This window comes from Lepeophtheirus salmonis, chromosome 6 (genome assembly GCF_016086655.4).
Source record: "Lepeophtheirus salmonis chromosome 6, UVic_Lsal_1.4, whole genome shotgun sequence".
Lineage (NCBI taxonomy): Eukaryota > Metazoa > Arthropoda > Copepoda > Siphonostomatoida > Caligidae > Lepeophtheirus > Lepeophtheirus salmonis.
Window position 1 is genome coordinate 54,024,626 of NC_052136.2, and position 22,297 is coordinate 54,046,922.

Sequence of the window (22,297 nt, forward strand, 5' to 3'; positions counted from 1 at the left end):
TTCATTATTTTTGGATGAGTAGGTTACGACCTATTCACAAATTATAAAATGATTTATCGAGATTTTAAAAGAACGTTTTTATTTAACTATTTATCTATACCAACGATGTATGTGAAAAAGGGAGATGAAAGAGGAGTGGGAGATGTCTTATTCTATATCGAACATGTCTTGTTTGATAATAATTTAATAATCTACTTTCGGCTATGTATCTAATCTACAAAATTGAACATTATTTTCTCTCCCCAGGGAAAAATTAGCGATACAATTTGAAAGAAAGTAACAGAGGATTAAGAATAGTGGTAATCTTTTATCGTGAATAAGAGGTACTTGAAGTTTTAACAAATTCAATTGGTCAACTGACGTATGTGTTCTAACTGGATATTACTAATGCTGATGCAATGTAAAGGACATTTGAAAATATGGGCGCATTTCAAGGACCTATACCAGGGACATAACTGTACCGATACAAACCTATAAAAAAAGGGGTACACTGTATAACTTTGGCTACACGTCATACTTTTTTTTTTTTGTACCTCAAATTGGAGTCAGTGAGAGGGGAAAGTCGAAAATTGAATCATTGCATCTTCTTCATAATGTGGAAATAACTTCGCTAGAAGAATATACTATTCAAGTAGGAAGAGGTAGAGTTCGACTTTTTCGAGATAATCGGCCAATTAACACTTTGGAGAATCAAGAAAGTAGATGGAAGGTCTCATTATGTGAAGGAAGTTGTGAATTTGTCTCTCATGGAGTATTTGGAGGGGGGATAGATTGACTAGGAGTCAATTAGTGGACTGAGAGATGAAGCTGGAGAAGATCACATCTCCTTACAGGGTTTATTAAAAAAGTCAATTAAAAAAGAACGAGAATAAGTAAAATGAAGCAACAAAGGAGTGAAATGTTGTAGTTTCTCTCACTCGGCATGTCCCCCATTGGGGTCAACTTTGTTTTCACTCCGTCTCATCGCACTGCTAAGATACAGGCCTTTCTGAGAGACAGCTTTCAAGACTTTTGGGACCTCAACATGGGGCCACCCTCCTCATCAGATACAAACTACTTGGACTTCTTTATTTAGGAACATCTGGAGGGGAGGGTGTATACTACTCCTCACAGAAATGTACAATATCTGGAAGGTTCCATCAAGACTATGTAGTCAAGGTCTACAAGGGAATTAGGCCTCGTATTACGGCAATTATTTAGAGGTCAGGGCTCGCATAATGAATAAAAGTTGTGCCGAGCACTATTTTTAGATGATTTTGTTAAATAATATCCTTCTAAAACTTCTTGGTTAACTTTTACTTTGAAAATTTAAAATACCAAAATGTATACCACTAGATAAGGGACTACGACTTGTTCTTGTCCTCATCTCTCAGACCAAGGATCGACACCCAGTCCCTTTCCCCTTATCAAATTCTCCATAAGAGACGATTTAACAATGCCCTCTTGTTATTTCCATATTAAATGAAGGCTGGGAAGATTGAATTTCAACTTTCCGCTATCTCTGTCTCCAATTTCTTGATAGAAAAAGTAAGGATAATGTGTCGTGAAAATTATACAGCGTACCCAATAAAATTTCAATTATCAACCCTCAATTATAAAAATCATGCTTTGAGATACCTAAATTTTGACGACTTTAGAAATAAATACTATTGCAATGAACACCGCCTTTTCGTATGCTATTTCGTTAAAAAAAAGTAATAATAAAAAAATAATCATTCTATTTGGATATAATTTTTGCAGGGAATATCACAAATTTCTTATATTACACAAATGCTTGTGTAAATGTTTCTAAGTAAATATATTTGTAAAATATACAAAAATAAAATAAAACAGCCATTGCAAAAAAAAAAAGAAAAGAAGGATAGAGAAGAGTAAAATTTGGAAATATAAACGGGAGAAAAAAAGCTTCAACTTTCTTTCCTTTGGCTTAAAGTATATCGGTAAAAAAGAATTTCATTCATGCTTTCCCCTTCTTATCCCTCTTTTTTGGGATGAACAAATACAAGCTTAAGCAAAATGAACAAGTCTTGTGAAAACCATATATAAATATAATGTTTGTTTGTGGTTATGTCAATGAGGAAAAAATAAGCTTCTTTCATGGGAATTTTCTGTGATTCTATGGAAAGTTTTTTTTTATGGCTTTCCACTCACAAATATTTGGATAAGATATGACTGACTTAGTTAAAACATATATTATTATATTGAGGATGATTAAATTGAGTTGATGTTTTTCCCAATCAACATACTTCTTAATTCAATAGTAGAATAATGTATTCTAGAAGCTCTCAAACTTTTGTGGCCTGATGAGTCCTGGGATGTTAAACAAGAAAATGAATGACCTCAACATGTGTTAACTTATTTCATAATTTATCCCATATCCGACTTTGTAAATAGAATATTCATGACACGTTATTATTCCAAAAGTGTTCCATTTTTCGGTTAATAGAATTTAAAAAAGATTATGTTCTTGCTTTTATACCACAACAGTTTAGTTTTTTTCATTTTTATTGCATTAGTTGATCAATTTGGAGTCTTTTTGAAAAATTCGTCAATTTCTTCATTTTACATATAATCATAAAATAAAAATTATGCCTCTAAGATGGCGCCGTTTTTGGATTATTATAAAATCTCTGACATCATTGGTAATACTTCATATACTGGATGGAATCATGAAACTTACACACATCGGGGAAAAAAAAGATAATAGCCTATCATTCTTTAATTATACATTGAACAAAAATCTAGATACTTATATCTTTTTTTGATATATAGGCCGTGTTAAATTAATTTAGCAAATTTAGTATAAGTACTAAGATGATCAGGATGATCTTGTCCATAAAATTATATATTTTTACCGTAATAATGCACATTAATTATGAATCTGGCCGCCATCAGCCTCAATGAAAACTTTGCTCATAATCGTATACATTCACATTTAACATGTTCTATGATTATGATACTTTGTATTTTTTTTACAATGACATACTCAAATCCCATATAATTAAAAAAAAAAACACTTTTTAATTTTCAGTGATAGAGATTGGTCTCAAATGCTACTCAAATCAGTCCATCGGTTCAACAAAAGATTAAAAAACTTGTCATGTCTTGAAGTAAGGTAATATAATATTTTGAAACATACTTATAATTCAATGATACTTTCTAAGAAAGTGCCTTCACTTAAAATTCAATGTTACTGTCAACTAAAAACCCTTTTTCAATTCAAATGCAGAACTACTATTCTTTTAATAAGAAAATCCTCACTTCAAACTCATCAAACAGTTTCCTGAAAAAGGTCCTCACTTAAAAAAAATATGCAAAATAGTCAATGTGTGAAGAAAAATGATTTGTGTGAGTTTCTATCCTATTGTGTGAGACTTGATAGTCCTGGAATGGTGACCTCTTGTTCAGTCAAAAGATCACTAAAAACTAAACTACTGAGTGATGAACGAGTTGGTAGTTGTTGGAACTTAGGATAAAATACTCATAACTGAACTAACAGATCTTGCAGGGTAAAAGTCAACCTGTGAGTTATAAATAAATACATATACCTAATTGTTGAAAACCGGCTCGAGACCAATTTTTGTTCGATTTGGTCTTGAGTACATAGATTTGAACCGATATTTCAGTCAAAACGTTCAGTCTCAGTCTGTGGACCAATTTTCTCTTTATTTTGGCCAAGGACTTTTTCCACACCCACTACTCCTTTTTTTTCACACTTTTGATGAGTATTTATTGTTTAGTCTATTAGAACACATAAATGGCCCATCCAATTTTAAAACATCATCATAAAAAACATAACAACGCACAATTACTAATACTAAATAATTTATCTTATAGTTTACATTTATACTAATGCAATTCAGTATAACATGATGAAATTTTGCCACTCAGATATATTCAGAGAGACTCGGAAGTCGAAAAATATAATGAATGAGTGACTAAATTAAAAAAAAACATTAACTAAATAGCTAGTTTGAAAGGGAATCATATGGTAGAGCTACTTAATCTGACTGTGAATCTTTTTGTAGTGGCGCCCTCACGTATTTAGCATACCTAAAGAATGTTTTACGAGTATATACAGGGTGGTCAAGCTATCTATGCCCACACTTTTCCCTTTTTTTTCTAATAAGCTTGATTTTTGTATAAATTTTTATAAACACTATTACTAATACACCACAGAGTACCAAAACAAACATTTTTAAAGATATATTTGCATCCAACGATTTCAAAAAATTTCACTCCTCTAGTCATGATATTCTACGCTTATAAAGTCATAAGCAAATATAGGCTTATATGTGTAGAAACTATAATGGTTAGGAGGGGATAACATTATCCCCCTGATAATGTTAGTAGCATAATTGAAATTCCAAATGAGGTCTCTTGTGTTCCCTAATGTTTTAAAATAAGTAAAAACATTAAATCCTCTGTTCTTACTCTTCATGTATATGTTAAAGAAAGTTTTCCATTATGCTTTAAAAGAAAACATTTCAATGACTATGACTGATGTCATATTAAAGTATAAATATTTAAACTATAAATCATTTTAAACGTCAAATATATATGCGCATTATATAAATATAAAGACGCTAAATATACATATATTGAAATATGCGAAACCGTTGGAAGTGACGATCTTTCAAATACTACAACTTTTTTTAATAGTAGTATTTTCAAACATTATATAGGTTTTTTTTAAAATCCATGCTAAATGCATTATATTTTAATCAACTAAATATATTTCTGTTTTTTCGTTTTCGAATAAAATTATTCAACTATGATTAAAAATTGATGTATATATTTAAAGTACATATGAAGACTACTTTTAAGGTTGCGCATCTTTTTATATTTAAGTTGTTCCGATTTTCGATTATTTTAGTCAAATTTTTTTTTAACTAAGATGGTACCTCCAAAACATCACCAAATCTTTAATTTTTTTTGTCAGGTATCAATTTTCGACTATTCTTCCTCAAATGTTGATTGGTTGTACTGAAATAACTTTTTTTTTTCTGGAGAGGTAAGGCTAAATGTCAACGTAAATGTAGGTTGGAAATAAGTTTTTGTGAAATCCCTCAACATACTAAAATAATCAATTAAACGATGTTCTTTAAACAACTAGATGTATAGGAAAACGTCCTTGGAGGATAATTTTAACAAATTATTGTTTCAAAAATACAGAAAAGACTAAATTTAAATTGTTTATCAAGGTAGGATATCAACTTATAGTTTTCTTTCCTTTCTTAAACTTAACATTTTCTCAACATTTCTTGTATCTCCGGATTTACAAACTAATAAATTAAGGGGGACTGAATATAAATGTAATTCTTTGAAAAAAACCTTGAAGTAGATTTTATTTGACTTAAAAGAAAAAAATATAAAGCTTAATATATACAGGGTCGTTCAGGTAAATCCGAAACATCTTTAACTGCATACTAATCAATAAGGGAAGCAATTAGATATTTCAAATTTTATTAACATGTTTTTATAATACAAAAAAAAAAAAAAAATCATTCAATTTGTATGCCATATTTGCCAATCATTCACTCAATACGAGGCCTAAAGGATTTGCAGGCCTTGACCACATCCACGGTCGATACTATGTCCCAATACTTGATGATGGAGGCCCTTCAAGGAGTTAATGCTGTTGTATGAATTTGCAGAGATTTCCAAAAAAAAAGAAGTAATCTATGGGATTCATATCGGGGAAGCTAGAAGGACACGTTCGGTGGTCCCAAGATGGCATTTTCTCTGTTTTCAATAAGTTTTGGGTCTTGCAGACTTCGTGGTAGGGTACCGAATCTTGTTGAAATAGGCACTCTACACATTGGCCTCAGCTTTAATCCAAAGTATCTCGGGCCAAAAACTTGGTTTTAAAGAAATGGGGGACATTAGTTCTCTCTGTGTTCAACCATCTGTTGTTCTGGATGCTGTGGGATCTCTCGACAGTCGATTTTTTCTCATCTGAATAAAAGATGATTCGATTACAATGGGACTTCATATCGTTGAGAGGGTGGCCTTCATTTGGTCAGTAAGGATTTTTTTTATAGAGGTGGGATGAATTCATCTTCAGATCAATTTTTATGGCTCTGGAGAGTGGTGCATGGCTTACTTGGGACTTTATGACAAGAACGTTAATCGGAATTCCAGGAAATGCCTTCACAGACAGTTTCAGGTCTACGAGGAATCTGGAAGGTGTGTTTTTTTATCGCTTTGGGACTTGTAGAATTTTGTCTTTTATACTTTTCTTTCTTACAGTGGTTACAGACGTCATAAACTGTGCTCTTTGTATACTTTAGCATCTTCTTGATGTACACTGGGTTGTGTCCCACGCTAGCCAATTTGATGAGGGTGTTACTCTAGGCCTCCTCCATCGTAAATACTTCTGAATTAAAAGTTGCGTAACTAACTTAAACCTGACATTCAACCTTGACTTTAAAATTAAAATTACCAAGTTGAATGCTTCCCTTATTGTTCAGGATGTAGTTAAAGACCTGAACAACCTTGTAGAATTTATTAATTGTACCCTAACTTCTGTGAAAATGTACAATAAGCTGTTTTCTGTTGACATATCACAGTTTGTAGATAAAAAACCATTTTAATGAAATTATATCATGCTATGTGAAAGTCAACCTTCAAACTTTGCCACCTTCTGTTGATATTTTTATTTTTTTGCACGTTTGATTATTAATTTATTCTTTCCCCCCATTTTATGTAATATTAATGTATACAAATTTTATGAACTTTTAGGATCAAACATATGTGACCAAATATATTTTTCCTTTATCATTCAGAACGTTAATTTTAATATAGTCATTGTATAATTCTACGAAATTTTATTTATAATGCAATTTTTTTAAGCAAAGTTTTTATATAACATTTTCATATTTAACTTCGAATTTTTTAAGTATATTTTCAAAGGAAATATATATCATATACAATGTCAATTGAATAATAAAATTATTGATCGATGACTGAATAGTCTTAGATTATGCAGTAGCAGGGGAACAATTAGAGGGTCAAAATTACCACCAATGAAGTTAAACCAAGAATATAATTTATCTTTGAGCGTTAAATCCAAAACTGATCTCAGTTTTTCTCTGGATCGTCAGGTTTCAAAAATATTTGAGATTATAGTAATTCGATACTATTATCGTTCAGAGACATTTTTCATCATTAAGACAATCACCAATTTGAAGTACCATGAATAAAATTGATGTAAAAAGGTCTTTTATGATTATAAAAGTGTTTTTTTAATGCTGTATTATCTTCTGAACTCGATATTTTTTCATTTTTTGGTGGAAAAAGGATGAAAAAAGGCACTCTTCTTGAGACCATTATAACTTATTCATCATTGATAGTGATAAAGAGTAAGATAGCTCATAATATAGAAAAATATTTTATATTTTATTTAAAAAAGTACATATTTGAAAAATAAGGATCTCCACGGACTTTAGTTCGATTTGGTATTTTGTGAGTGATCCCAGTTTTTAGGAGGGTGAATAAGAAAAAATGACACATTATTTTATATTGTGTACGATTCCATTGTCCTCATAACGACTTCATACCCCGTGATAAATAAAATCATAAAGCATTTAAAGCATTCTCTATCATAAGGTAGAGCTTTGATAAATTGTTTTATGAGTCCTAGTGTTATGTGGAGAGCTGGGAAAATAATTTTCTCAGATCCAACTTGTGACTCATTAATAATATTATTATTTCCAGGGGTTAAATTTAGTGTCAGAGACCAATCAGTTTTACCCAATGCTGGTCTCTAGCTCTGCTGTCCCATAAACATAGAAAACATGGATATTTCGTGTAACCAAGCTGTTGGCCAAGAAGGAAACTCACCATTTTGAGATCAACATAGATTATCCACTTGTGTTTATCATAGTGAATTAATTCAAGAACTTTCATAATGTCCCCATACACTTCAGAAAGAATAAAAGAATGTACAATTGGAATAGTATCAAAAATATTTCCATTGTGTAGAAGGACACATTTTAAAATATTCTTTAAGCTATCTATAAATAATCCCCATTCATCGGCTCGATAACCTAGAGGTCCTAATTCCTTTAACAAGCCAGGAATGCTGTGGCAATAAAAAATGCCCTCCTTATATTAAAAGTATTCTAGAAAATTATTTTCTCGTTTTCGATAGAATGAGACACTCACCTCGGGCTTAAGGATTTTTTTCCCCACTCAACCGTGAAGCTAGGAGCTAAGATGCTTTTTTCCCTAATCCTTAATCACGAATCAAATCGTTTAATTCTTACTAGTCAAATTCTTTATGTTTACAAGATCCGTTTTCTAAAATTTCAAAGTCTGAATCATTTCTTTCTTCAATGTCGCCTTCATTTTCTAAAGGAGATTCATATGTTGGTACCGGAATTTCATCAAAATGAGGGATGGGCCTGGTTGCTGAACACAAATTTGGATACACGATATGACTTTTATTTTTATTCGTAAATCCAAATGTCTTCACCAGACAGAAATAACAATCAGAGAAATGATTTTTTGGTTCTGACCAAACCATAGGTACACCAAACGACATCTTATTCAGTTTTCCTTTGATCCATCGACTTAAATTTATTTTACAAGTATTACACACTATGTGAGGTTCCCACGCCTTATCTTGATTACCTATTGGCATTTTAAAATAGGCCAAGTAAGTATGCTTTGTTAAATAATTTATATTCTTTCTCTGACCTATAAATGTGTAACGACCACATATATAGTAAAATAAGTTTGGATTATTTGAGCACGTACGTATAGAAGTATTATTTGAAGACATTTTGCAAAACTAAATATTCTGATTTTATGAAAACGATGAGAAAATCAGTACATATAACAGAGATCATCAAGAAATTTATTGAAATAAGAAGATAAAACTAACAAATACTTAGAGCTTAGACACTTCTAGATCATTTTCAAGTCTTGATTGAGATTTTAAATGATCTATACTTTCCATATTTAAAATATTAGGATGAAAAACATGAATTTTTATATCATCCCGAGGAAAAATATAGTACATTTAATGACTAAGTATTAATAGGGTAGCGAACAAGTTCCATCACCACGTATTACAATAGTTATTCTGTTTTCGAATTTGCAATACGGTATTGTTTTTAATATATCTTAGATCATATGAAAGATCATTTCCACCTAATAGTACCAAAATGATTACATTAATGATTTATGTAATACAATATTGATTGTATTACATAAGTCAACCATTTTTGTAAAAAATAAAATAATGAACATTGTTTCTAAAAATATTACTAAAAAGTTCAATTTATAAGTAATTGATAAAATATGTATGCTGAATTGGATAATGCCAAGTCATAAATCGCCTTCGAGACACTACAATTATAATTGAATAAAATGAAAGACTTGATATGATATATTTAATTATAATAAATAAAATATTAGGTGAATATTATACATTACCTACAATTATAGAATTTAAATATATTAAAAATAACATGCAAAAATATTTCAGTTAATGGAGTGACAAATAACAAATATAAAAGGGGTTTTCATTTGCTTAGATTATTCATCATTATTATTTACATACAACATTTTCTTTATGAATTAGGACAAAGAAGAGACCCGGGATACTTTATCCTCAACAAGAGATTCTCGAATTCCAATATTTACGGAAGCGTAACAGGATGAAAACTTAGCCGAAGAAGAAAACCTAACAAAACTAAGCTTCATACTAGAGTAGAGTCTACACGTTCCTTTAGTGGGAATCTCTCCATCTCTATAGAACAATGAATATATTCAACGGTTGAAACTATGACGGGATCCAGTTACTTTCAGATTCAGATAAAATGCTTTAGATGTGAAATATATTATTAATAATTTGTTAATTAGGTACTACAACAATGAACAGTTATAGCCATAAAACTAAAATATACTTCCATTTGAAATTGAAATGTAATTTTACTTAGACAATTTTTAAAACCTATGATCATTCTTCATTCATGAAAATCTAAAGAAGTGGACTTTTTAGTTCTCCAAGAATTAGGACAAAACGAAGATACTTCTAACTTGATCATCCATCTCAAGAGATGCTCTTAGTTTTATTCAGAACTCCGTATTTTACGAGGGACGACGTGATGAATATTCATCCGAGAATAACTACAAAGCTCCATAAGAGAGTAGGATGGACTCTTTTTTTCGGAAAGGGGATTCTAGGATAGAAACAATTAAGAGATCCATTCATAATGAGCAGATAATTTTAATATTCAAAATATACCTAATAGTAATTAATAATTATTTTATTTGAATTCGAGCGAAGTGCGGTATTATTCATATCTATGTTATGATTTTATTTATCACAGGGTATTAAGTCATTATGAGGACAATAGAATCGTACAAAATATAAGATAATGTTACATATTTGCTTGTTCATCCTCCTAAAAAAGGGGATCACTCAGAAAATACCAAATCGAACTAAAGTTCTTGGAGATTCTTATTTTTCAAATAGGTATTTTTTAATAAAATATAAAATATTTTTCTATAAGAGGAACTATATTACTCCTTATCACTATGAATAATGAATAAGTTATAATAGTCTCAAGAAGAGTGTCTTTTTTCAGGAAATATGTCGAGTTCATAAGATAATACAGCATTAAAAAAACAGTTTTATAATCATAAAATACCTTTTTACATCAATTTTATTCATCGTACTTCAACTTGGTGATTGTCTTAATGATGAAAAATGTCTCTGAACGATAATAGTATCGAATTACTATAATCTCAAATATTTCTGAAACCTGACGACCCAGAGAAAAACTGAGGTCAGTTCTGGATTTTGCACTCAAAGATAAATTATATTTTAGGCTTAATTTCATTGGTGAAAATTTGGTGTTCCCCCCGTGTTATAAGTAATATTTCTAATAACTTTTTTGGTTGATTAAATTAAATACCCTAATAAAAATTATCCCTACAATATAAGGGAAAAATTATATATATAACTAAAAGAATAAAAAAAAAAGTGATACAAATGAATCCATCTTTCTTTTAACTAGACAAATGATTTATATTTCATTTTATTATTTTTCAAAATTTAATTTTAACCTTAAATAAATAATTAATTAAGTAATATTTAATGTAAGTTTCGACATAAGAAACGTATTCGAATTCATGCCATTATAGTGCCTTCCAATGCCTAACGATAATGGATTTGAAAAATGTCGAAATCCTCATGATTGTACATTTAAAAATATATAGATATATTGTAGACCCGTAAGACATTGATGCATTTATTAGCTATTCCCCCATATTTTGAAAATGCAAACTTATTAGCGAGCAAGGATCACCATAGTTGATACAGTGATCTCCGTCAGCAAATATGTTATCTCTCCACTTTGGCATATTAAATGTGATGAAAATCGAATGTATTTTGGGTATTTTAAAAGAAAAAAAGAAAATGAAAATTAAGATGGTTAGAGGAGGAAATTTACTTTTAAAACTCCGCTACAAATCCTCAAGATTACTCTCTGTCTTTTATAAATACAAACAAATGTTTAATCAGGTTTTGAATAAAATTTAATGTAGTAGTTCATTACCCAGAAGTTAAATAATAATCACAAGGGCTTGTAAAAATAAAATTCATTAAAAAAACCAGGACAGCCGAGCAAAACAAAAATTCCTGATTTTCATCCCTACATTTAAATCACATGTAATTACAAAATTTTTGATAAAAAGAGTTTGTTTATCAACCATTAATTTATATCAATAACGACTGAACATTGCTTATTCGAATTGGTTAATGAAATTCATTTTTACTTCATGTCATAAGTAAATAATATAATTTAAGTTATTGACTAGTCGTGGATTAAATTGTATGAATATTAATAAAAAATTGTTGGTCTTATTTTGTGCAATTATACATTTTTATTTGTTTCAGTTTCTCACATTATGATATATTTCTTTTTGAACATAAATTTATCTTAAACCCAAGAGGCTTGACTTACATAAAATATATGAGTGGTTTTTTAACGTAAATATACTAACAGATGAAAACACATCAAACAGACGTATCAAACCCATATAAGTGTTATACTCTTTTAATGTTTATTAATATATCATACATAAAAGCTGCAAAATTTTGGGAAGGTTGGATTTGTATTCCTAAATTGATATTAAATATTTAACATTCTAGTTATTAAAGAATTGATATCATTTTGATTTAAATCTTTGCTATACTATTCTTGTTATTATATATCAGATCTCTTTTGTATCTTCATATTCAACTTAAAAATGGTATGTGGTTTCTTTATTAATTTTGCAGAAAAAAACACTATATGGTCTTTAAGTTCAATCGAAATGCTTCCTGTAGTGAATATATGTAGTACGGTATAGAGAGGATGACTTTTATCTGCAAATTAACCCTTTTATCATTTATGATTGTTCTCTTTTTGTTTATTGTATTCCTTCTTCATAAGTATATTTTATAATCAGAAATAACGTGTAGTTTGATGAATGAAGAGTATTAAAGTGAAACAGAAATTAGTATTGGATCTAATACTACATACACATGATGTAACTCTATATTTGAACGAACACAATGGATTGTCGAGGTAAACATTTGGTAAAAGGTTTAAGAATATTGGTTGGAGATGGTTCTTGCTTAGATTTATACTTTCTCCTTTCTGTTTGCCTCAAATTCTTTTTGATAGAAGTATTATAAATCAAATCCTGACTTTAATTTTGTTTTATACACTCCTTCCATTTAATTTAAAAAAAGGGGTTCTTCGAAAAATTTGTTGTTCATTCTATAACTTCATAGTAGGTTGATTTTTTTTCTCAAGAAGTCGTATACACTAGAAGAAAAGTAAATATTTCTAGAATATCTTATTTGGTGTAATAATTGGTATTGGTAACTTAAAATTTGATGAAGATAGAAATTTTTAAATGTGAAATTAACTAACTCCATAAATATGAAATATAACAACTATCACTATCTTCTCTATCGATGAATCCAATTTTATAATTTCTCGATACATATTGATAATTAGAGTATCTTTTACATTTGACGTCATTCAAAAAAAATAATGCCAACAATTTCTTAAGATAAAATTTAATTGTACTTATGTACATTGTTGCGCAAGAACGGACGGACTATCCCCGTAGAAATGTTGTCCCATTCTCGAATTAGGGAGGTTTTCAGTACATCTAAATTTTGAAGAAGTTTTTTACAGGCCTTTTCCTCCAAATTGAATCTATCAGGTACAAATCCGGAATGGAAGGCCACCAAAAATCACGATTCAAAAGCCAGGGAGTCTTGCACCATACCTGCTTCATATTGGAAGTATAATAAAAGTCTAAGAACCTTCATTGAAGTGGCTTATGGGAGATGGCCTTTATCCAAAATACTGTTTATGTAATAGAAGCAGTTAATTTTCAATCCAGAGAGTATCGGATGGTTCATTGAAATCTGAACACTTAATAATTCTATAATTAATTACGATTGATTGATTCAAATTATTTAATATTTCACTGAATTAATATAACACTGATTAAAAAAGAAGAAATAAAGTTGAGTGATGCCATCAAAGACCGAGCAATATAAGTTTTACGACTGATATGCTGTAATAAACTGGACTGGACCGAGACTGAACTAGACGAGAATACTGTTTTCAGTCCTAAATAAGGAATACCACAGTACTACTTATATAAGCTTTTATAATTGCCTGTATAAAACATTAACATCTATATATTAGATAAGAATGTATGTCTTTGTATGTGTGTCTGGGAATAACGGACACACTAATGAATGGATTTGGCTGACATTTTTCATGTACTTCCTAAGCCTTTAGAGACGGTTTAGGTATGTACTTTTTTAAAAGAGAAGAAAAAAGAAGGGGAAAAGGCTGGTTACCACATTTAGTGTGTGTGAAGACTGTAGATGTCCAAATGAATATATTGGTATATATTATTTATAAATGATATGAGGAGAAGAGTTGCTCTCACAAAAATAGCATGCACATATACATAATTAAACATAGACATGTACACGCACAATAGATGTAGTAATCCACCTTAAGACAAAGGATTTTTGACAATAATATGGAAATTGAGCGAATGATAGTTCAACGGTCGGTGCTTGAATACTTTTTTCTTCTCTAAACCTTATACCTAATTTCCTTTTAAAAAAATTGTACAAAGATACATACCAATATGCAGCGAGAATAATTTTTAGAATTTTACAATCTTTAATAATTTGTTTATATGAGGCAAAAGAGTTCAGAATTTATTTGAATTTCTTAATGTCCCGGGTAACGTTGGGAAAACCTACTTTAGTATATATCAAGTAAAAAAATAAATTAAGATTTTCTTCTTCTCTTTATTTTTATTCAATATTATTTATATGATGACACTCCAAAAGCCAAAAACTTTTTTCCTTTCTTTTTGTATATGTATATATTTAAAAATAAAAGAAAACAAAATTTTGTTAACTCATCAACTTCTTAACAAAAAAGAACATTTTTTGTATAACCAGAAGCCAAATGGAAGTTCCCGATAAGAAACCTCCTTAAAAAAAGAAATACTAATTTTATTCATTTTTCATGTGATTTATAAAGTTAAAAAAGGGTATGAAATATATTCCACTTTTCATACAAAAAAGTAAAACATAGTAAAAGTTCTTATTTTGTGCATAATGTATCAGAAAATTATGTCTTTTTATTATTGCGGTTTAATGACGAATTTCAGAAAGAGTCTAATATACAAGTAGAATTATATTAGTATTGCTCGGTTCACTGTTACTTTAAGAGTGCTGGGATATTGACACATTCAAAATGATACTTTACTGAATTCGTATTTGATTATGGAATCGTTGTGCCGTTACGTTATACTGAAATCTGCCCGCCAATGATATAATCACTGAAATTTCTAAAAAAACAAAAATGTTTTTTTAATAGAGTATTCAGGAGAACTGGCAAAAGCATCTGTATTCCTTGTACCGAGTAGTTCATAAAAATTTGAATACTTTGAACTTTAAACTTCATCAAGAAATTGTTTATTAGTTAACAATAGAATTTCAACAAAATTAATAATATAAATATATATGTGTCTGAGCTCTCTTAATAATTAATTTAGAAACCCTTAGCGGCAATGATGGGTTCCAGGTGGCGACAGAAGGCCTGGTACCCGTTGTGGGAGTATTCATCTGTCATGGCGTCCAAGTTTTGGCTGACAGTGACTATGAGGGCCTCGGTGTTTGTATTAAAGACACTGCAGTCCTTCCCCTCGACATACGCCAAACGGGTGTGGTCGAGGGGGTTGGCATCAGGGCTGCAAGGGGACAAAAGTGTCAAAAAGTCTCCAACAGAACTCAAAAGAGTCTTGCAGCAGAGAAGAAGGGGTTTTTTCCTCTTTCAAAAGTGGCCTGCAAGAAACCTCTTCTAAATTTGAATCCAATAAAAACCTCCTTAATTCGCGAATGGGACAACATTTCACCGGAGATGGTCCGTCCGTGCTTGTTGTGATTCCTTCCTTAACAGACTCAAGACTGTAATTTCGACAAAATAAGTCAATTTGGAATATTTTCTTTTTGTAATATTCATGTAAAATTATAGGTATTCAATAATATAAATAAAAAAGTTACTTACAATTATATTAATTTTAGAATATTTTGGGTCTACCCTGTATAAAACAAATTTGATCATTAATTTGTTTGGTTAGTTCATGTGGAAAAAAATTGTATTTAAATATTACACAATATCTACGCATTGTATTTTAACCTTAATTAATGCTGCAATTGCATGCACATATATTTTAAATTTAGCTCTATATGTAACTTAAAAAGGAAATATTTTTTTCTCGTAAATTTAGAAAATTAAAAAATTATTTGTATAAAATAGGTAAACTATACTACTATTATTTCACGTTCACATATTTTACCCAATTAACATTTACTTGACGTATTGTTAATTTATGTCAATCCTAATTTTTTTTTAAATATGAAAAGCATAACAACCAAATTTAATTATAAAAATCCTTACTCCTATAGAGTGGGGGTTACGAAAAACAAAAAACCAATATTGTTTGTTCTTGATGAAATATTATAAAACAATATGATAAAATCTAATAAAATGATATGGTAAAATGAAATGATAAAATGTTGTAGAATTAAATGAGATAATTGAATAAAATTAGATGAATGAATCAGGGAAAATTGTAATTTAAAATAGAAAAGTAAAATTATTTCATAGAATTTAATGATAAATGCAAAAATAGAAAAAAAAGAAGTCAAAATCATGTTAATGAAATCCGGTAATTAAAAATAACGAGGATAAAATCGTCATTAAATACTACTACAAGCTTTGGGTCCCCACTTTGTATATCACAATAGTTTTTGGTTTCCTTTAGTTAGGAAATTTTCCGATTTGTTATCGTAATAAATAAATTTATCAAAGATTACTATACCTCCAACAGTTAGTTGATTATATGACCTGTACTTAGGTAAATCAAATAACTAATACATATATCTATGAATTGTTTTATGACTATATAATTTTTTTTGCTTGTAAAAAAAAACTAGATGATTAAAAATAGGATGTACATTGTGTGTAATATAAACAATAGGTATAAACTTAAAAGCTTTAAAACTCTTATGAAACTTGATTCGTAGTTCTTCTTCATTTTGTAAATAATATAGCTGGGAGCTTATGTTACATATGAGACAAAAATAGTCAAAATATATTATTTTATAGTTTTAAATTTTGTAGTATAAACAAAAAGATGTTATCAAAACACCTCAGTTAAAAACGCTACAGGTATCGTCGTATAACATAACTTGTGGTTTTATTTTACTTATCTGTAATCTACAATATATATACAACAACGTTTAATTAAACAGTCAAGTAATATATACCGTTCTCATAGTTCACACGATCCAACAATAAACAATTACATACTTTTAATACTAATACACTACATTCAATATGTAATGTAATACTACAACAAACCATGCGCAACATTACATAAGTTATACACCAACAAAACCTCTCACTACAAGTATCTCAAATCTTCTGACAGGAGGTTTTATCAAATACTATATGTATACAAGTATTTGTATTCAAATACGTAAAATATGCATTAATTATTCATTTCATGAGTTCTGAAGTCGTCATATGCTTAAGCTTATATAGAGGTGAATTATCTAAAAATACTTGCAGTAGTGCCCGGCATTGCTAGAGTTATTAGGCGTCGTTGAAAGGACATTACGTTATGATGGATAAGCCAGGGAGTACTTTAGTGTCTATAGCACTATTTGGCTGAGCCGTAGTTTTATCCGCTCGATGCGTCATGTAAAACGCCTGCAAAATTTTATTTATATTACGACATTGATCTTTCTTATATCAAAAATGTCAATATAATAAACATAGAGGTAGTAGACCTATATAATGTGTACCCTATAGAATTAACGGTCTGCGATCTTTAGAACTCTTCCCATTTGACTCCTTTGTTAACTGCTATAATAAAATTAACATAATTATATATCTATTTTATTAAATATGTTAAAAACTTTAAATAAAGTCACATCTCCAGTATTACCAAGTACACTGATGCTACTATAGGTATATAAGAAAAGGAAAACAAGTATCATTAAGCTAATAAACAAAAAGTGACGTCAATCTACCCTATATATGCTCGATGATAGATGCAAAACTTTTGCAAGATTCCATTAAGAAGATTGCATTCTTATTTTTCAGATCAAAAATATAAATTTGGTTTATAATCAAAAATCCAACCAATTTTTTTTATTGCTATAAGGCTCTTAAATTAAATCAAGTTACTTATTAAAAACTTATTTATTACAATTATGTTAGATTTTTTGAAAAATAACACAAGTTTCATTCAATTCAGTCAAACTCACTGAATACTCAAATTGTATATCATGGTCATATAACGTAATACCCTAATTCCCTTAATGGAAAAACCTTTTAGATTGTAGAAAGGAAGAGTTAATGTTATTATAAATACACAGGAGTGAAACTTTGTTTTATAATATGGATAAAAGAAGGCTTGAATAACAATGATAATGGGCATGAGCTTTTGCAACAAAAATATAAAACTCCCTGAATTAATTAACATAAAATATAGTTATGTAACTCATATAGAGTGTTGTGAAAAATTTAGGTTTTACTCCTAAGATACCGACTGTCACATCACATAGTGGATAATATACTTTTTTAATTGGGATCATAAGGATATTTTTGAGTCTCAAGCCTCAAATATAATTCAAGTTTGGACCTAATAATTATGATATCAATCGGAGTTGCAACTTATTAACGCTTAAAGGTCGAGTTGTGCCGAAAGTCACAGTTTAATTATATTCAAGTGTATGAGTTTCCAACTTTTGTATGCAACTTTCATAGTAATGGTTTGATCAATCATGACAAGCTTTTTGTCCCCTCGAAACTTCGACTTTTAAAATATATAAAAAAATAATAATTACGAAATTGTATAATAGTTATATGCAGTTTTGGCATCTTAATGCAGGGGCGTATACAGGGGGTAGACTGGAGGGGCTGTAGCCTCCTCCCCCCAATTTTCTTTTTTCCCCGCTTTTTACTGGAATATTTAATATTTATATATTTTTTTCAAAAAAAATTTAATTTACTTTTCTGTAAATAACTATAGATTTGAAATTTTTTTTGTAAAATAACTATAGATTTTTAAAATTTTTAATATTTGAAATTAATACTTACATAATTACATAATTGAAATTCAATTTTTGAATATTTTTTCCAAACAATCTATTTTTTTGTAAACAGCAGTATATTTTTGCAATTTTTTTTCAAAAATTTAATATTTATTATTTTTTGTGAATAGTTAACAATTTCTGAATTTTTTATCCTATAACATTAAATTTTGAAGCTTTTTTCCCAAAAAAATTACTATTTTAAATTTTTTCCAAAAAGTTTAATTTTTTGTAATTAGAGATGAATTTTTCGAATTTTTAAAAGTTTATTTAAAAAAATTTAATAAATCAAATGTTTTCCAAAAAAAACAACAATTTTTGGATTTATTTTTACAAAAATTTAAAAAAAAAAGCCCCCTCCAATATAAAATCTTGTGGGGGCCTGTCATGTATCTTAGGTTAAGCGATAATTCATTAATACCGTTTTGGATACATTAATACGTAGATTCAGACACCTCAAATCAGAAAGACTCAACTGAAGATAACAGACGAAGAGATCATACATAGTATTTTGCTGAACCCAAAAAGCGAGTCGTGAATTTGGTATGCTCTTTTTTGGTTCAATAGACTCATGAGTAATGCAGTTTGAATAATTGGTTAGTTTGTCCATCTTCTATCAAGAGCAAAAATTATGTAAACCTTTAAATATTAAAGAAATCAATTGAATACAAACTGTAGCATCCTAAAAATATAGGTATACTATTTGTGTATTATTCTGAAGGCCAAAAAAATAATTACAAATAATAGTCGACAGCCATGATTTATTATAAAGAGTGATTTCTACATAAAATGTTGAGGAAGATACATATAACAAATCAAATTAGATGGAAATTCGATACAAATATAATTTATACAATTTTCCACTAGGGGGAAAAGAGAAAGGAGTTATAAGCTTTTGATAAAATACTCTATTTTTGTTAACGACATTATGTAAAAAAGTTTATTATTATAGTATCTATAAAGTTTTTTATTTATATTCTTTCAACTTTAAGGATATAATTAAAACAACTACAAAAACTTTAATCGTAGCAAACTTTAATAATGTTGAATTTGATCATTGCATGTCCCCAACATTTTTTCCTCTTATTTTTTTTAAAGAATATATCTTGCGTTATTTTGGTACTCGACCAGAATTTGTTACATAGTTGTGATCCAGAACCCTTTAAGAATCCCTATTTCATCACATGATTAAAAGCTTGAATGAATAAAAAAAAATATGTTTCTTGAAATTATGAATCGTAATATTTCTCAACTTTTGAAGTAATTTAGACTCTGTTCTTGATTTGTTTCAGCCGCCAAAATATTCGGTTTTTAAGTCGAACAAAGTACTAAGAGATATATATTATAAGTCACAAATGTTAGGAACATGATACACGCCTAAACATTATTTAAGTATACATATAAATGAATGCCTAAATTCAATGTGATATTTTGCTTACCTGTTGGACTGGGTATCACTTTCATCATGATACGATGGACTTGGTCTGGATCAAAAGATACTTTTTGTAGAAATTTAAAATTTCCTCTTTTGGAGCGTTGAAGATCTGCAAAAGTAAGGACAACAGCCTTGGTATACTCTCGTTCATTGTAGATGGAGTGTGGGAGTATAAGCCCAAGATTAAGGGGCTGTAGACCCCGTTTTGAAGACTTAGTTTTCCATATCTTAAAAAAAAATATGGAAGAAAAAAAAAGAATAATAATTAATTATAACCAAATAAAATAACCACAATGCTACAAACAACTTTTTCTTGTAGCTTAAGAAAGTCGCTTTTGCTACTTTGTATGTAAAGTATTTAAAAAAGACTTTACTCGAGAATGTTTCATTATATGTAAATGTACATAATAAATATTCATGAAGTTTATGGTAGTTTTGTAAATGTAATTTTCTAGCTATTAGTATATGCATAAATTATGTCATTTATAAAGTATAATGAAGCACTTATTTCTTCTTAATGAGATGCCTCTATGTTTTTATCTTTTCTAAGAAACATAAAAGGAAACTTCAGTAAATTAAGTTTATAGCAAATATTTTCACAAGTTATGTTCTTTTAAGTATATTTAATGATTTTCTTATTCGTTAAAAAGCAATTCAAATAATGAAACACAAATATAATAAAATAATCTAATCTACGAGTATAAAGCAATTTATTCCTTCATTATATCTACGTATGCCAATTTTGCATATTGGTAGTTCATTTATTCTTGAATAACATTTTTCTACCGGTGTTTTAAGTTTGAGTATATAGTCTGGGTTACTTGACATTATGATTATAATAAAAATAGACCCTTTTATGTCCAAGCGAACTCAGTTTAGGTTCCTTTTTTACTTTTAACGTTTCTGTTAATATAAGTTACAAAAAAAATCCGACCAAATATATGATCTGGCTCTCAGAGCAAACAATTAATAGCTTATGCTGTATGAAATTATAAATTTGAAACCATTAAATTTTTGGAATAACTTTTTGCCTTACTGTTTCTCTTGAATCTATATTAAAAAAAAAAAAACAAAAAAAAAAATCCCTCATTATATGACTTTAATAGTTATTTATCAAGACTTAAATGCTTCAATTTTTAAGCCAAAAACCTTCAAATTACAAGAGATATCTTTTATAGCCAAGACTCAACCTTTAAATTGAATACGAAAAAGACTGGATTTCAAAATTTTGAGGTTGACAATCAATACTTTACTTAAGTCAAAATATGAATATTCACAGATGCAGGACAAAGCATGATATGGGATGGTAAAATTTTGTGTAGCTGTGTATCTCTTTTATATATGTCGAAAAAGGCAAAAATTATATAAAAAATCATTTAATGAATCTTAGAAACAAAGATGTAAGGTAAATTATAAGATTTTGGCTCATGGAATGGAAAATATATTATTTTAATCCTACAAAATTATTAATCAATAAAAAAAATGATTAATAATTTAATGATACCACAATATGCAACCAAAAAGATGTTGCTAGGCACAAGATTTTAATAAAAGTATTAATGGTGTGAATGTTTCATTTGAATTTCTCAAATAGGATGTATTATTATAATTAAACAACTCTGTACAAGTACATGTAATAAATAAAGTCTTCCACATCCAAAACCCATATGTTACTTCCATAGATAAAAATAGCACATATATAGAAAAGGATACATTCAAAAACAAATCCTTTTACTTTTTCCTATGATCCGTTTCTTAGAGTAACTTTATTCGGCTGATTAAATACATATATTTGTCTTATTTTGTGACGTGCCATTTCATACAAAATAAATTTTACTTTTTTTCTTATTTTGATATGTGATTTGTTTGTACAAATAAATATATTTCATTATCTATGAAATTTTTACGTTTAGTATACATAAATATTTTCTACTTAATGTATGATAATATATAGTCTCATTACTTATAAGACAATTTGGTCTTTTATGATTTTTTTTATAAAGGGAAGTTAAATATGTCAATAAATAGCAAAAATTATTAAAGAAAATTCTTTGTGTGTCTTTAGATATTTTATATTGTACGTAAATATGTATACATGTGAAAGCCAAAATATAATTATTTAAATTAATCATATTTGTGGGTTG

At 28.9% G+C, this 22,297-nt stretch overlaps 1 protein-coding gene across 2 annotated transcripts in view; it reads right to left on the minus strand.

Annotated features, from left to right (window-relative positions):
* Nucleotides 1-22,297, minus strand: part of LOC121120175 (NMDA receptor 2) — a 164,638-nt gene that overhangs the window by 89,669 nt on the left and 52,672 nt on the right. For both annotated transcript variants that reach the window (XM_071889693.1, XM_071889694.1), the window contains exon 2: nucleotides 20,158-20,380. Coding sequence is in view for 1 of the 2 variants with exons in the window: in XM_071889694.1 (XP_071745795.1) it covers nucleotides 20,158-20,380 (223 nt within the window). In the remaining variant the exon portion in view is untranslated. The remainder of the gene's footprint in view (nucleotides 1-20,157; nucleotides 20,381-22,297) is intronic.